General features: G+C 51.9%; 1 protein-coding gene across 1 annotated transcript; it reads left to right on the top strand.

Annotated features, from left to right (window-relative positions):
- Positions 1 to 2,304: 2,304 nt before the first annotated feature.
- On the top strand, positions 2,305 to 14,509 carry QTRT1 (queuine tRNA-ribosyltransferase catalytic subunit 1). The gene is made up of 10 exons (XM_037992459.2): positions 2,305 to 2,578; positions 2,818 to 2,886; positions 2,985 to 3,123; positions 7,706 to 7,784; positions 7,904 to 8,019; positions 13,296 to 13,434; positions 13,695 to 13,770; positions 13,901 to 14,010; positions 14,100 to 14,187; positions 14,265 to 14,509. Exons 1-10 carry the CDS (start codon positions 2,309 to 2,311, stop codon positions 14,415 to 14,417), a joined length of 1,239 nt encoding a protein of 412 aa, XP_037848387.1. The 5' UTR covers positions 2,305 to 2,308; the 3' UTR covers positions 14,418 to 14,509.
- The last annotated feature ends 2,493 nt before the right edge of the window (positions 14,510 to 17,002 follow it).

The raw sequence follows: 17,002 nt of genomic DNA, 5'->3' as shown, positions 1-17,002 counted from the left end.
TTACCCAGACTGGAGTGCAATGGCGTGATAGTGGCCCACTGCAACCTCTGCCTCCTGGGTTCAAGCAATTCTCCTGCCTCAGCCTTCCGAGTAGCTGGGATTACAGGCATGCGCCACCATGCCCGGCTAATTTTGTATTTTTACTAGAGACAGGGTTTCTCCATGTTGGTCAGGCTGGTCTTGAACTCCCAACCTCAGGTGATCCGCCCGCCTCGGCCCCCCAAAGTGCTGGAATTACAGGTGTGAGCTACCGCACCCAGCCACACCCGGTTAATTTTTTTTTTTTTTAGACGGAGTCTCACTCTGTCGCCCAGGCTGGAGTGCAGTGGTGCGATCTCTGCTCACTGCAAGCTCCACCTCCGGGGTTCATGCCATTCTCCTGCCTCAGCCTCCCAAATAGCTGGGACTACAGGCTCCCACCACCACGCCCGGCTAATTTTTTGTATTTTTAAGTAGAGACAGGGTTTCACAGTGTTAGCCAGGATGCTCTTGATCTACTGACCTCATGATCTGCCCCCCTTGGCCTTCCAAAGTGCTGGGATTACAGGCGAGAGCCACTGCACCCAGCCACACCTGGTTAATTTTTTATTTTTATGTTTTTTCAAGACAGAATATTGCTCTGTCACCTAGGCTGGAGTGCAGTAGTGCAATCTCAGCTCACTGCAACCTCGGCCTCCAGGGTTCAAGTGATTCTCCTATCTCAGCCTCCCGAGTAGCTGGGATTACAGGCACTCCCCATCACACCCAACCAATTTTTGTTTTTTTAGTAGAGACAGAGTTTCACCCTGCTGGCCAGGCTGGTCTCGAACTCCTAATCTCATGATCTGCCTGCTTTGGCCTACCAAAGTGCTGGGATTACAGGCGTGAGCCACCGCACCCAGCCAATTTTTAAATTTTTTGTACGGACGGGGTCTCGCTATATTACTCAAGCTGGTCTCAATCTCTTGGCCTTAAGTGAACTTCCTGACTTGGCTTCTCAAAGTGCTGGGAATGCAGATTGAGCCACTGCGCCTGCTGGGGGTTATATAGTTATATATTATGTTTTGTTTTGTTTTGTTTTTGAGACAAAGTCTCACTCTGTCACCCAAGCTGGAGTGCAGTGGCAAGATTACAGCTCCCTGCAGCCTCATGAGCCTCAACCTTCCAGGCCTAAGTGATCTTCCTGTCTCAGCCTCCCAAGTAGCTGGGACTACAGGCTCACATCACTACACTGGTCTAGTATTTTGTTACTTTTGTAGAGACGGGGTCTCTTATGTTTCCCAGGCTGGTCTCAAACTCCTTGCCTTAAATGACCCACCCTCCTCAGCCTCCCTAAATGCTGGGATTACTGGAGAAAACCACTGTGCCCGGCTTTATTTATTATTATTATAAATGGAACACAACCATCACTCAATAAATCTGTGACCCTTCCTCCCCTTGCTGCATGGAGTCTGGCGCTAGTCGGGTATGTATATACAGGTATACGCTGAATGAATGAAAGAATAATTGTGGCCAGGTTCTGAGCCTTAGCCTCTTCTATAAATCTGGGATTCCTTATTTAATTTTTATATTTTTTGAGAGGAGGTCTCACTGTGTCGCCCAGGCTGTAGTGCACTGGCATGATCACAGCTCACGGCCTCATCTGTCTCCTGGGTTCAAGTGACCTTTTCGCTTCAGCGTCCCAAGTAAGTAGCTGAGACTACAGAGGGCGCCAGCGCGCCGGGCTAAATTTTTTGTTTGTTTCGTTGGTAGAGACGAAGTCTCATTATTTTGCCCAGGCTGGTCCCGAACCTCTGGGCTCAACTGATTTACCGCCTTGGCCTCCCAAATTGATGAGATTACAGGCGTGAGCCACACTGCACCCAGCCTCCTTCTTTTATTGAATAAACTAATGCTAACTGAACCCTTAATATGTGCTAGGTCCTGTACTGATCTCTTGGTACAAAGCAATGAACAAGATGCAACCAAAGCGCAACCAATAACTCACTGCAGCCTCGGCGAAGCACTGTGTAAAGATCTATACATCATCCTTATTCAATCCTTAAAACGTCTTTATGCCGAGATGCTGTAATTCGCCACATTTTATGCAAGAGAAAATTATGGCTAAGAGATTCTCTGATCGTAGCTCGAAAGTGCTAGGGATGGGATTCGTTCCCAGCGCAATTTTGATTCTTCGCTTTAGCGTGTTGCGGGTAGGAGTTAAGTGGGCGCCCAGCCAGGACCAGGGGTTCAAATCCGTTGCCATGGTCCCCCGACGCTTTCCCGGGCTCCAGAACGGGGTCGCGCTGTCACGTGACAGCAGCCAACATGGCGCCGCCCACTGTGTGGTATGGCCCACGTGGTTCCGACAGTCAAGATGGCGGGAGTAGCCACCCAGGCTTCCCTGGAGTCGGCCCCACGGATCATGCGGCTGGTGGCCGAATGCAGCCGCTCCAGGGCCCGGGCAGGCGAGCTACGGCTGCCTCATGGGACAGTGGCAACTCCTGTGTTCATGCCAGTGGGCACGCAGGCCACCATGAAGGGCATCACGACCGAGCAGCTGGACGCTCTGGGTTGCCGCATCTGCCTGGGCAATACCTACCATCTGGGTCTAAGGCCGGTGGGTGGGCTCTGCCCGCGCGGGGAGGCGGCGAGGCGTGGGGAGCCATGGAGCGTCCTCCAGGCCCGGACACTCCTCCCAAAGTCAATCGACCAGCCGTATTGAGCGCCCCCCCATGACCAGGCCTTGTGCTGGGCGTGAAAGAGCAGCGGGGACTAAAGCTGGCCAGCTCTGTCTCTCAAGAAGGGCCCCCAGGGACGCTGTCACCCCTAACCTGACACTTTCTTCTATCAACCCAGGGACCCGAACTGATCCAGAAAGCCAACGGTCTCCACGGCTTCATGAATTGGCCACATAATCTGCTAACGGTGAGCTGAGGAGAGAGCCGGCGTCCTAGGGCGCTTCTCTGGAGTGAGGGGTCCCCCATCTCCACCCCCTGACAGCCTTGCGGTGGGGTTTCCCTTAGGACAGCGGCGGTTTCCAGATGGTGTCACTGGTGTCTCTGTCCGAGGTGACGGAGGAGGGCGTCCGCTTCCGCTCTCCCTACGACGGCAGTGAGACCCTGCTGAGCCCGGAGAAATCCGTGCAGATCCAGAACGCACTGGGTGAGAGGACCCTGGGGAGCCGCCCCCTTACCCTGTCTGTCAGGGGGTGAAGGTGACACAGGGCCTGTTCTTTAGGTGTTGTGTGGCTTTGAGCAGGTCACTCCTCGCTGAGCTTCAGTTGAACCAACTCAAAGCGGGGGTAAATAGTAGCAGGTCTTTGGTAGAATTGTTGACAAGTACATATGAGATGATGTCCATAAATCTCCATGCCAGCCATGTAGTAGCTTAAGTATTATTATTGCAATTTTTCTCTCAGCAAATTAAGACCGGATGTAGAAGCTCATGCCTGTAATCCCAGCAATTTGGGAAACTGAGGTGGGAAGATCACTTGAGGCCGGGAGTTGGAGACCAGCTTGGGCAATACAGGGAGACCCTGTCTCTACCAAAAAAATAAATTAAAAAAACAAATTAATTGTACAAATACCTGTTGAAATAATGGTGGCAATAAGAGGATTGGGGAGGCATTAGGCTCCTCTCATATCCTCAATATCCTTCCTTTTTTTTCTTTTGAGGAGGAGTTTTGCTCTTGTTGCCCAGGCTGGAGTACAGTGGTGCGATCTCGGCTCACCGCAACCTCTGCCTCCCAGGTTCAAGCGATTCTCCTGACTCAGCCTCCCAAGTAGCTGGGATTACAGGCGTGCGCCACAACACTCGGCTAATTTTGTATTTTTAGTAGAGATGGGGTTTCTCCATGTTGGTCAGGCTAGTCTCGAACTCCTGAGCTCAGGTGATCCACCTGCCTCGGCCTCACAAAGTGCTGGGATTACAGGCGTGAGTCACCACTCCTGGCCTTTTTTTTTTTTTTTTTTTGAGACAGAGTCACACAGGCTGGAGTGCAATGGTGTGATCTCCGCTTACGGCAACCTCCACCTCCTGGGTTTGAGTGATTCTCCTGCCTCAGCCTGCTGAGTAGCTGGGATTACAACTGCTTGCCACTATGCCCAGCTAGTTTTTGTATTTTTCGTAGAGACGGGGTTTCACTATGTTGGCCAGGCTGGTCTCAAACTCCTAACCTCAGGTGATTCACCTGCTTCAGCCTCCCAGAGTTCTGGGATTATAGGTGTGAGCCACTACACCCGGCCCAGTATCCCCATTTCTTGATAAAGACGGTTAACATTTTCTCAACCTTGTAAAGAACCACGGCAACACAGGGTCAACACCTCTCTTCCTCTCATCATTCTAATAAATTGATGCTGTAGGGAGGAAGAAATATTTTTTCTTCTTAGATTCATGACTGACGCCCCTATAACAAAAGCCCCTATTAGAAAAGAAGCCCCGGGCTGGGTGCAGTGGCTCATGCCTGTAATCCCAGCCCTTTGGGAGGCCTAGGTGCAATCATGACTCACTGCAACAGCTGCCTCCTGGTTCAAGCAATTCTCCTGCCTTAGCCTCCCGAGTAGCTGGGATTACAAGTGCCCGCTACCACACCCAGCTAATTTTTGTATTTTCAGTAGAGATGGGGTTTCACCATGTTGACCAGGCTGGTTACAAACTCCTGACCTCAAGTGATCTACCCATCTCGGCCCCCCAAAGTGCTGGGATTACAGGCGTGAGCCACCGTGCCTGGCCTGTAAGTTTATTTTTTTATGTTTATTTATTTTTATTTATTATTTTAAGACAGAGTCTCACTCTGTCACCCAGGCTAGAGTACAGTGGCACAATCTCAGGTCACGGCAACCTCTGCCTCCTGGCCTCAAGCAATTCTCCTCAGCCCCCTAAGTAGCTGGGATTACAGGTGCACGCCACCACGCCCAGCTAGTTTTTTGTATTTTTAGTAGAGACAGGGTTTCACCATGTTGGCCAGGCTGGTCTTAATCCTGACCTCAAGTGATCTGCCTGCCTCGGCCTCCCAAAGTGCTGGGATTACAGGCGTGAGCCAACGTGCCCGGCCCCCATTTTTTTTTTTTTTTTTTTTTTTTTTTTGAGATGGCGTCTTGCTCTGTTGCCCAGGCTGGAGTGCAGTGGCACCATTTTGGCTAACTGTAAGCTCAGTCTTCTGGGTTCACGCCATTCTCCTGCCTCAGCCTCCCGAGTAGCTGGGACTACAGGTGCCCGCCACCACACCCGGCTAATTTTTTTTGTATTTTTAGTAGAGACGGGGTTTCGCCATGTTTGCCAGGATGGTCTCGATCTCCTGACCTCGTGATCCGCCCACCTCGGCCTCTCAAAGTGCTGGGATTACAGGCATGAGCCGCCATGCCCCGCCCATTTTTTCTTGTTTCTTTCTTTTTTTTTTCGAGACAGAGTCTCTTTTGCCAAGGCTGGAGTGCAGTGGCACTGTGTTGGCTGCAGCCTTTGTCTTCTGGGTTCAAGCAATTCTCCTGCCTCAGCGTCCCAAGTAGCTGGGATTACAGGCGCCCACCACCACACCCGGGTAGTTTTTATATTTTTAGTAGAGATGGGGTTTCACCATGTTGGCCAGGCTGGTCCTTGGCCTCCCAAAGTGCTGGGATTACAGGTGTGAGCCACCGTGCCTGGCCCCTTTTTTTCTTTTTTGAGACCGAATCTTGCTGTCACCCAGACTAGAGTACTGTGGCGTGATCTCGGCTCACTGCAACCTCTGCTTCCCGGGTTCAAGCAATTCTCCTGCCTCAGCCTCCTGAGTAGCTGGGACTTCAGGTGCACGCCACCATGTCCGGCTAATTTTTATATTTGTAGTAGAGACAGAGTTTTACCATGTTGGCCAGGGTGGTCTCGAACTCCTGATCTCAAGTGATCACCTTGGCCTCCCAAAGCGCTGGGATTACAGGTGCGAGCCACCACGCCTGGACTGTTCTTTTTTATTTTAATTTGTTTAATCTGTTTGTTTTCTTTTTTTTTTTTTTTTTTTTTTGAGACGGAGTCTCGCTCTGTCGCCCAGGCTGGAGTGCAATGGCCAGATCTCGGCTCACTGAAAGCTCCGCCTCCCGGGTTCACGCCATTCTCCTGCCTCAGCCTCCTGAGTAGCTGGGACTACAGGCGCCCGCCACCTCGCCCGGCTAGTTTTTTGTATTTTTTAGTAGTGATGGGGTTTCACCGTGTTAACCAGGATGGTCTTGATCTCCTAACCTCGTGATCTGCCCGTCTCGGCCTCCCAAAGTGCTGGGATTACAGGCTTGAGCCACCACGCCTGGCCTGTTTATTTTTTTTAATAATGGAGATGGGGTCTCTCTGTGTTGCCCAGGCCGGTCTCGAACTCCTGGGCTCAAGTGATCCTTCTGCCTGGGCCTTCCAAAGTGTGTGGATTATAGGTCATCAGGTTTCGTTTTATGCCACTAAACCACTATGCTGTGCACAGTGACTCATGCCTATAATCTTAGCCCTTTATTTTATTTTTCTTTTTTTTTTTTTTTTTTTTTTTTTTTTTTTTTGAGACGGAGTCTTGCTCTGTCGCCCAGGCTGGAGTGCAGTGGCCAGATCTCGGCTCACTGCAAGCTCCGCCTCCCGGGTTCACGCCATTCTCCTGCCTCAGCCTCCCGAGTAGCTGGGACTACAGGCAGCCTCCCGAGTAGCTGGGACTACAGGCACCCGCCACCTCGCCCGGCTAGTTTTTTGTAATATTTAGTAGACACGGGGTTTCACCGTGTTAGCCAGGATGGTCTCGATCTCCTGACCTCGTGATCCACCCGTCTCCGCCTCCCAAAGTGCTGGGATTACAGGCTTGAGCCACCGCGCCCGGCCTTATTTTTCTTTTTGAGACGGCATCTCGCTCTGTTGCCCAGGCTGGAGTACAGTGGTGTGATCTCAGCTCACTGCAACCTCCGCCTCCTGGGTTCAAGCGATTATCCTGCCTTAGCCTCTTGACTACCTGGGATTACAGGCATGCACCACCACGTCCTGCTAATTTTTGTATTTTTAGTAGAGACGGGGTTTCACCACCTTGGCCAGGCTGGTCTCGAACTCCTGACCTCAAATGATCCACCTGGGTCAGCCTTCCAAAGTGCTGGGATGACAGGCGTGAGCCACTGCACCCGGCTTTTTTTTTTAATCTTTTTTTTTTTTTTTTGACACAGCCTTGCTCTGTCATCCAGGCTGGAGTGCAGTGGCACAGTCTTGGCTCACTACAACCTCCGTCTCCCAGATTCATGCGATTCTCCTGTCTCTGCCTTCCAAGCCCTGGGACTACAGGCACGTGCCATCACACCTGGCTAATTTTTGTGTTTTTAGGAGAGATGTGGTTTCACCATGTTGGCCAGGCTGGTCTTGAACTGCTGATCTCAGATAGTCTGCCTGCCTCAGTGTCCCAAGTGCTGGGATTATAGGCCTAGTCACCGCGCCCAGCCAGCAGTGTCCTGCTGATGCAAGTTTGGTTTCCCGGTCTTGCTGTGGCACGCCACATAGCAAGGAATCCCTTTGTACATTTTAGGATTTTATTTTGTGTAACAGGATAGGATTTTAAGCTGGGGAGAGGCAGGAACAAAGGCACATTTTGTAAAGCTCCTTCTGGCTGTTGTATGAACAGACTGGGAAAGCCACGTGGGAGTTAGCAAGACGGGGAATGGGGGGATGCCCTTGGGGAAGTCCAACTTAAACCCATGTGATAGGAGGCTTTCCCCAAGTACTGCGGGCTTTCCCAGTGATGTTGCCCCCATCTCACCATCAGGCTCGGACATCATCATGCAGCTGGATGACGTGGTCAGCAGCACCGTGACTGGGCCACGTGTGGAGGAGGCCATGTATAGGTGTGTACATGCTGTGTGCATGTGGGGGATGTGTGGGGGGAGGGGATCCTGGTCCCTGTAGCCTTGTCTCCTACCCCCTCACCAGGCCCCTGGGGCTTGTGACTGGGGCCCTGTTGCAGGTCAATCCGCTGGCTGGACCGGTGCATTGCAGCCCATCAGCGACCGGACAAGCAGAACCTCTTCGCCATTATCCAGGGTGGGCTGGACGCAGATCTCCGGGCCACCTGCCTTGAAGGTAGAGCCGTGCACTGGCAGACCCAGGGCTTGGCCATCAAGGAGGTCCCCACATGGGCTTGGCACATGGTGGAACTGGATGGCTAATGGGTGGAAGGGCACTGCGCTAGAAAAAAATAGCCGAAGCGAAGGCTCTCAGGCCACGTGCAGTAGAATGTGTTGAGAGAATGGCTGTGATTCCAGTAGTTAATAGTCTTCTGGTTTTTTTGTTTGTTTGTTTTTGTTTTATTTTTGAGATGGAGTCTCAGGTGATCCACCTTCCTCGGCCTCCCAAAGTGCTGGGATTATAGTCATGAGCTACCTTGCCCAGCCTATTTATTTATTTATTTATTTTCCTTTTTTTTTTTTTAAGATGGAGTCTTCCACTGTCGCCCAGGCTGGAGTGCAGTGGCGCGATCTCGGCTCACTGCAACCTCCGCCTCCTGGGTTTAAGCTATTCTTCTGCCCCAGCCTCCTGAGTAGCTGGGACTACAGGCGCCTGCCACCACGCCCAGCTAATTTTTGTATTTTTAGTAGAGATGGGGTTTCACCATATTGGCCAGGCAGGTCTCAAACTCCTGACCTTGTGATCCACCCACCTTGGCTTCCCAAAGTGCTGGGATTACAGGCGTGAGCCACCGTGCCCGTCCTATTTATTTATTTTTGAGACAGGGTCTTACTCTGTTGCTCATGCTGGAGTGCAGTGAGCTGGAGTGCAGTCTGGCCTGGAGGCCAGACCCAGGTTTGAATCCAGCCTTTGGCATATGTGGCCTTGGACTAGTGGTTTAAGCCCTGCAGGCCCCAATTTCTTCTTGTTTCAGGCAAGTTGAACAATAGTACAATTCTGCAGCCCCTTCTCTGTCATCCAGGTCCTCAGAGCGAAAGTCTAAAATCCAGAACATTGGCCTGGTGCCATAGCTCACACTGGAATCCCAGCACTTTAGGAGGCCATGGCAAGCGGATTGCTTGCGGCCAGGCGTTTGAGACCAGTCTGGGCGACATAGCGTGATCCTGTCTCTAAAAAAAGAGAATTGGGCCAGGTGCGCTGGCTCACGCCTGTAATCCCAGTACTTTGAGGCCAAGGCGGGCAGATCACGAGGCCAGGAGTTCGAGACCAGCCTGACCAGCATGGTGAAACCCCATCTCTACTAAAAATACAAAAATTTGCCAGGCATGGTGCTGGGTACCTGTAATCCTAGCTACTCAGGAGGCTGAGAGCTTGAACCCAGGAGGTGGAGGTTACAGTGAGCTGAGATCATGTCACTGCACTCCAGCCTGAGCGACAGAGCAAGAATCTGTCTCAAAAAAAAAAGAAAAAAAGAAAATTAGCACGCAAGCATGGGAGTGCATGCCTGTGATCCTAGATACTTGGGAGGCTGAGGAGGGAGGATCACTTGAGCCCAGAGGTTGGTGGCTGCAGTGAGCTATGATGACACCACTGTACTGCAGTCTGGGCAACACAGTGAGACCCTGTCTCAAAAAAAAAAAAAAAAAGAAAAAACTTAGAATGCCCTAAAAAATTTGCAACTCATTTCATCGCTAACCTGGATCTCTCATTTTTTATCCCAGTTGTTATAAGTCTTCACATATTTTTATTTTTACTTATTTATTTATTATTTATTTATTTTTTTGAGACGGAGTCTCACTCTGTCACCCAGGCTGGAGTGCAGTGGCCGGGTCTCAGCTCACTGCAAGTAGCTGGGACTACAGGCGCCCGCCACCTCGCCCGGCTATTTTTTTGTATTTTTTATTTTTATTTATTTTTATTTTTATTTTTATTTTTTTGAGACAGAGTCTCGCTCTGTCGCCCAGGCTGGAGTGCAGTGGCCGGATCTCAGCTCACTGCAAGCTCCGCCTCCCGGGTTCACGCTATTCTCCTGCCTCAGCCTCCCGAGTAGCTGGGACTACAGGCGCCCGCCACCTCACCTGGCTAGTTTTTTTTTTTTTTTGAGACGGAGTCTCGCTCTGTCACCCTGGCTGGAGTGCAGTGGCCCGATCTCAGCTCACTGCAAGCTCCGCCTCCCGGGTTCACGCCATTCTCCTGCCTCAGCCTCCCGAGTAGCTGGGACTACAGGCGCCCGCCACCGCGCCCGGCTAGTTTTTTGTATTTTTTAGTAGAGACGGGGTTTCACCGTGTTAGCCAGGATGGTCTCGATCTCCTGACCTCGTGATCCGCCCGTCTCGGCCTCCCAAAGTGCTAGGATTACAGGCTTGAGCCACCGCGCCCGCCCCGGCTAGTTTTTTGTATTTTTTTTTTTTTTAGTAGAGACGGGGTTTCACCGGTTTAGCCAGGATGGTCTCGATCTTCTGACCTTGTGATCCGCCCGTCTCGGCCTCCCAAAGTGCTGGGATTACAGGCTTGAGCCACCGTGCCCGGCCGTTTTTTGTATTTTTTAGTAGAGACGGGGTTTCACCGGATTAGCCAGGATGGTCTCGATCTCCTGACCTTGTGATCCGCCCGTCTCGGCCTCCCAAAGTGCTGGGATTACAGGCTTGAGCCACCGCACCCGGCCTTATTTTTATTTATTTTTTCCTTTTTTTTTTGAGACGGAATCTCGCTCTGTCACCCAAGCTGGAGTGCAGTGGCCGGATCTCAGCTCACTGCGAGCTCCGCCTCCCGGGTTCACATCATTCTCCTGCCTCAGCCTCCTGAGTAGCTGGGACTACAGGGGCACATCACCTCGCCCGGCCAGTTTTTTGTATTTTTTAGTGGGGACAGGGTTTCACCGTGTTAGCCAGGATGGTCTCCATCTCCTGACCTCGTGATCCGCCCGTCTCAGCCTCCCAAAGTGCTGGGATTACAGGCTTGAGCCACCGCACCCGGCCTATTTTTTGCTTTTCAAGATGGAATTTCGTTCTTGTAGTCTAGGCTGGAGTGCAGTGGCGCCATCTCGGTTTACTGCAACCTCTGCCTTCTGGTTTCAAGCGATTCTCTTGCTTCAGCCTCCCGAGTAGCTGGGATTACAGGCACCCACCACCGTGCCTGGCTAATTTTTGTATTTTTAGTAGAGACGGGGTTTCACCATGTTGGCCAGACTGGTCTCTAACTACTGACCTCATGATCCACCCGCCGTGGCCTCCCAGAGTGCCAGGATTACAGGCGTGAGCCACGCTCCCAGCCTATTTTTATTTTTTAAATTTTACTTTGGCCGGGTGTGGTGGCTCATGCCTGTATTCCCGGCACTTTGGGAGGCCGAGGTGGGCGGATCCCCTGAGGTCAGAAGTTCGAGACCAACCTGCCCAACATGGCGGAACCCTGTCTCTATTAAAAATACAGAAAATTAGCCGGGCATGGTGGCAGGCGACTGTAATCCCAGCTACTTAGGAGGCTGAGGCAGGAGAATCACGTGAATCCGGGAGGCGAAGGTTGAAGTGAGCCAAGATCGCGCCACTGCACTCCAGCCTGGGCAACAAGAGTAAAACTCCATCTTAAAAAAAAAAAAAAAAAAAAGGCCGGGCGCGGTGGCTTAAGCCTGTAATCCCAGGACTTTGGGAGGCTGAGATGGGCGGATCACGAGGTCAGGAGATCGAGACCATCCTGGCTAACCCGGTGAAACCCTGTCTCTACTAAAAAATACAAAAAACTAGCCGGGCGAGGTGGCGGGCGCCTGTAGTCCCAGCTACTCGGGAGGCTGAGGCAGGAGAATGGCGTAAACCTGGGAGGCCGAGCTTGCAGTGAGCTGAGATCCGGCCACTGCACTCCAGCCTGGGCGATAGAGCAAGACTCTGTCTCAAAAAAAAAAAATTAAGTTCTGGAATACATGTACAGAATGTGCAGGTTTGTTACATAGCTGTATATGTGCCATGATGGTTTCCTGTACGCATCAACCTGTCATCTAGGTTTTAAGCCCTGCATGTGTTGTGTATTTGTCCTAATGCTGTCACTCCCCTTCCCCCACCAAGTCTTCACATATCTTGTTGCACAAATATTACAGTGTTTGATGACAGGCTATTGGGTGTTTTTGGGGGGTGTTTTTTTGTTGTTGTTTTGTTTTGTTTTTGAGATGGAGTCTCGCTCTGTCGCCCAGGCTGGAGTGCAGTGGGGTGATGTCAGCTCACCGCAACCTCCGCCTCCCGGGTTCAAGCGATTATCCTGCGTCAGTCTTCTGCGTAGCTGGGACTACAGGTACCCATCACCATGCTGGACTATTTTTTTTTTTTTTTTTTTTGAGACGGAGTTTCGCTCTGTCGCCCTGGCTGGAGTGCAGTGGCGCGATCTTGGCTCACTGTGAGCTCCGCCTCCCGGGTTCACACCATTCTCCTGCCTCAGCCTCCCAAGTAGCTGGGACTAAAGGTGCCCGCGACCATGCCTGGCTAATTTTTTGTGTTTTTAGTAGAGATGGGGTTTCACTGTGTGAGCCAGAACGGTCTTGATCTCCTGACCTCGTGATCCGCCCTCCTCTGCCTCCCAAAGTGCTGGGATTACAGGCGTGAGCCACCGTGCCTGGCCATGCCCAGCTAATTTTTATATTTTTAGTAGAGATAGGGTTTCACCACCTTGGTCAGCCTGCTTTCGAACTCCTGACCTTCTAATCTGCCTGCCTTGGCCTCCCAAAGTGCTGGGATTACAGGCGTGAGCCACTGCGCCCGGTCCTTTTTCTCTCTTTTTTTTTTGAGACAGAATCTCGCTCTTTTGCCCAGGCTGGAGTGCAGTGGCGAGATCTTGGCTCACTGCAACCTCCACCTCCCAGGTTCAAGCGATTCTCCTGCCTCAGCCTTCTGAGTAACTGGGACCACAGGCATGCACCGCCATGCCTGGCTACTTCTCGTGTTTTTAGTAGAGGCAGGGTTTCACCATGTTGGCCAGACTGGTCTTGAACACCAGACTTCAAGTGATCTGCTGGCCTCGGCCTCCCACAGTGCTGAGGTTACAGGTGTGAGCCACCGCGCCTGACCTGACAGCTGTTGTTACTCAGCAGGTGGGATATTTACTGTTCTCAAATCCGGAAAATTCCGAATTCCGAAACACATCTGCTTCCAACAGTTTTAGCTGAGGGACTGTGGGCTGTGCCTCTTCTGAGGACTGGAGAAAAGGGTCTTGCATACAGCAGGCACTCAATAAATGTTAGCTGAGATCAGCAGCAGTCCCAGCCCCTAGACAGACAGACAGACTGATGGACCCTCTCCTCCATCTGCCTCTCCGTCTCTGTCTCTGCCTCTGCCTCTGTGTGTCTCTCTGTCTGTCTGTTTCTCTGACTCTCCCTGAGCGACTCTGGAAGTCTGGGCAGGGTCTGTTCTGGGATTGTAGACCGGGCACATTTCCTCTTCTGTAGCCCTCACTTTACCCTGTACCCTCAGAGATGACCAAGCGGGACGTGCCTGGCTTCGCCATCGGGGGCCTGAGTGGGGGTGAGAGCAAGTCGCAGTTCTGGCGGATGGTGGCACTGAGCACCTCTCAGCTGCCAAAGGATAAGCCCCGATACCTGATGGGGGTCGGGTATGTTGTGGATAGGGGAGCCGGAGACCTACCTGTGGGGAGTGGATTCCTGGGGACCCCCTGCCCTGCTTGGGGGGGTAGCATTTGGGGGAAACGGACACAGCTCTGATCTGAGGAGACTAGGAAGACATGGCTGTCCCTTGGGGAATATGTCCCATTCTGAGGGAATATGGCCCAGTCTGGGGCAGTGTGAGGGTTGGGAGGGGTCCTGGGAAGCCCCTGAGGTTCTTTGCCCCCTCCCGCCATGGCTGCAACCCCAGCTATGCCACTGATCTGGTAGTCTGCGTGGCTCTTGGATGTGACATGTTCGACTGCGTCTTCCCCACACGGACAGCGGTGAGGCTCTGGCAGAAGGAGGTCAGGGTGGGAGACGGGTGGGGGACTAGGGAGGCAAAGTTAGGGGTTGGGGGGATGGGGAGAATGAAGCCCTGGGTGACCCCCCTTTCCCGCTCTTCCTCTTCCGCAGCGCTTTGGCTCTGCCCTGGTGCCTACTGGGAACCTGCAGTTGAGGAGGAAGGTGTTCGAGAAGGACTTCGGCCCCATAAACCCGGAGTGCACCTGCCCCACGTGCCAAAAGTAGGCAGGATGGTACTGGGAGCTGGGGCAGGGCATGGAGGGGACAGGGCCCGGCTGTGCTGAGCTGTCCCCTGCCTGCCGCTCCACAGGCATAGCCGTGCCTTCCTGCACGCACTGCTGCACAGCGACAACACGGCCGCACTGCACCACCTCACGGTCCATAATATCGCCTACCAGGTGAGCCAGCGCCTGGGGCAGGGCAGGTGGGGGTGTCCTAGGTGCATATGCCCCACGCTGACCGCCCCTCCCCGCAGCTGCAGCTCATGAGCGCCGTCCGCACCAGCATTGTGGAGAAGCGCTTTCCGGACTTCGTGCGGGACTTCATGGGCACCATGTACGGGGACCCCACCCTCTGTCCCACCTGGGCCACCGATGCTCTGGCCTCTGTGGGGATCACACTGGGCTGACCTGGCATTGGGAGAGGGAGGGAGAGAGGGAGGGAGGGGCCGGAAGATATTGAAGGATTTCTTTTTGGAAGGTTTTTTTTTATTGTAACTTACAGAGTGTGTCTGTGTCTTTTTGGGGAGGTGGCCTGTCTGGGTCCCCCTCTCGGTCTGAGCGTCACTGCAGTGGAATATCTCCCCTTGCCACCAATCATAACACATCACTGTGGCAGCAGCGGATAGCTGGAAACCACCTGCCAGTGCCCAGCGTGTGGGGCGTGCCCCTAGAGTGAGAGCTGCCACCTGCTTCCTGGGGCCCAGGCCCCCCAACCACCTTGGAGGGAGGTACTGTTGGCCTCTCCTTTTTTGCAGCTGAGGAAGCAGGCCCAGAGAAGGGAGGGAACTTGCCCAAGATCATCACCATCAAAGAAATGGTATCTTGACTTTAAGGCATACACTCCTAGTCTGACTCTTATAGATATGAGGCTTAATCTCTTATTTTTTTTCTTTCTTTCTTTTTTTTTTTTTTGAGACTGAGTCTCGCTCTGTCACCCAGGCTGGAGTGCCGTGGTGGGATCTCTGCTCACTGCAACCTCTGCCTCCCAGGTTCAAACGATTCTCCTGCCTCAGCCTCCCCAGTAGCTGAGACTACAGGCGTGTGCCACCATGCCCAGCTAATTTTTGTATTTTTAATAGAGATGGGATTTCACCATGTTGGCCAGACTGGTCTTAAACTCCTGACCTCAAGTGATCTGCCTGCCTCAGCCTCCCAAAGCGTGATTACAGGCGTGAACCACAGTGCGCAGCCTCTTTTTTTTTTTTTTTTTGAGACTGTCTCGCTTTGTCATCCAGGCTGGAGTGCATTGGTTCAAACATGGCTCACTGTAGCCTCGATCTGGAGCTGCCACGCCAGGTCTGTAATCATCAAGTTGATTATTCTTGCAACTTAATGTTGCATATACAGTCAGTCGTATTCCATTTTACAGAGGAGGACACTGAGGTGCAGAGGAATGAAGTTACATGGTCACTGTCACTTTCTTAGTCCGTTCTGGCTGCTATATATAACAAAATACCATCAACTGGGTGGCTATAAACAACAGAAATTGATTTATCACAGTTCTAGAGGCTGGGAAATTCAAGATCAAGGTACCAGCAGATTCAATGTCTGCTGAGGGCAAACTTCCTAGATGGCGATCTTTTCTCTAATCTCACGTGGTAGAAGGCAGCTCTCTGGGGTCTCTTTTATAAGGGCACACTGAGACACTCAGCAGGTTTGTGAAAAGAAAAAAAATACATAAGGGCACAAATCCCATTCACCTAATCACCTAATCGCCTTCCAAAGGCCCCACCTCCAATTGCCATCATGTTGGGGAATTATGTTTCCACACATTAATCTTGGTGTGGTGGGTGAGCGGGTAGGGGGCGGGTCTATAGATATTCAGACCATGCTAATCAGTAGATAAACAGGTCCAGGATCTAAGCCAGATATGATCAGTTACAGAACTAGTGATCTTCACCAGCCCGGGCAACATGACAAAACTCCATCTTTACAAAAAATACAGGTGGTGTGCATCTGTGTTCCCAGCTACTGAGGAAGCTGAGGTGGGAGGATCGCTGAAGCTCAGGAGGTTGAGGCTGTAATGAGCCGCAATTGCACCACTGCACTCCAGGCTGGGCAACAGAGTGAGACTGTGTCTCAAAAACAAAAACCAGTGCTCTTCAAAAATGAAGTTTTTGAAATGGAAAAAGTAGGCCAGGCGCAGTGGCTTACACCTATAATCCCAGCACTTTGGGAGGCCAAGCGGGCGGGCGGATCACTTGAGGTCAAGGAGTTTGAGACCAGCCCAGCCAACACAGTGAAATCCCATCTCTACTAAAAATACAAACATTTGCTGGATGTGGCGGCACATGCTTGTAGTCCTAGCTACTCTGGAGGCTGAGGCAGGAGAATCACTTGAACCCAGGACATGGATGTTGCAGTGAGCCAAGATTGCACCACTGCACTCCACCCTGAGAGACAGCGAGACTCCATCTCAAAAAAAAAAAAAAAAAAAAAAAAAAAAAAAAAAAAAGGTTGGGCGTGGTGGCTCACACCTGTAATCCCAGCACTTTGGGAGGCCAAGGAGGGCAGATCATGAGGTCAGGAGTTCAAGACCAGCCTGGCCAACATGGTGAAACCCCATCTCTACTAAAAATACAAAAAATAGCTGGGCGTGATGGCACATGCCTGTAATCCCAGCTACTCTGGAGGCTGAGGCAAGAAAATCGCTTGAAGCCAGGACTCAGAGGTTGCAGTGAGCCGAGATCGCACTACTATACTCCAGCCTGGGTGACAGAGCAAGACTCCATCTCAAAAAAAGAAAGAAAAAAAAGTCCAAGTGCGGTGGCTCACACCTGCAATCCCAGCACTGTGGGAGGCCAAGGAGGGTGGATCATCTGAGGTTAGGAGTTTGAGACCTGCCTGGCCAACATGGTGAAACCCCGTCTCTACTAAAAACACAAAAATTAGCTGGGTATGGTGGCATGCACCTGTAGTCCCAGCTACTTGAGAGGCTGAGGCAGGAGAATCATCTGAACCTGGGAGGCAGAGGTTGCAGTAAACTGAGATT

This window comes from Chlorocebus sabaeus, chromosome 6 (assembly GCF_047675955.1).
Source record: "Chlorocebus sabaeus isolate Y175 chromosome 6, mChlSab1.0.hap1, whole genome shotgun sequence".
Classification (NCBI taxonomy): Eukaryota; Metazoa; Chordata; class Mammalia; order Primates; family Cercopithecidae; genus Chlorocebus; species Chlorocebus sabaeus.
This window is presented reverse-complemented; position numbering and strand designations above follow the sequence as displayed.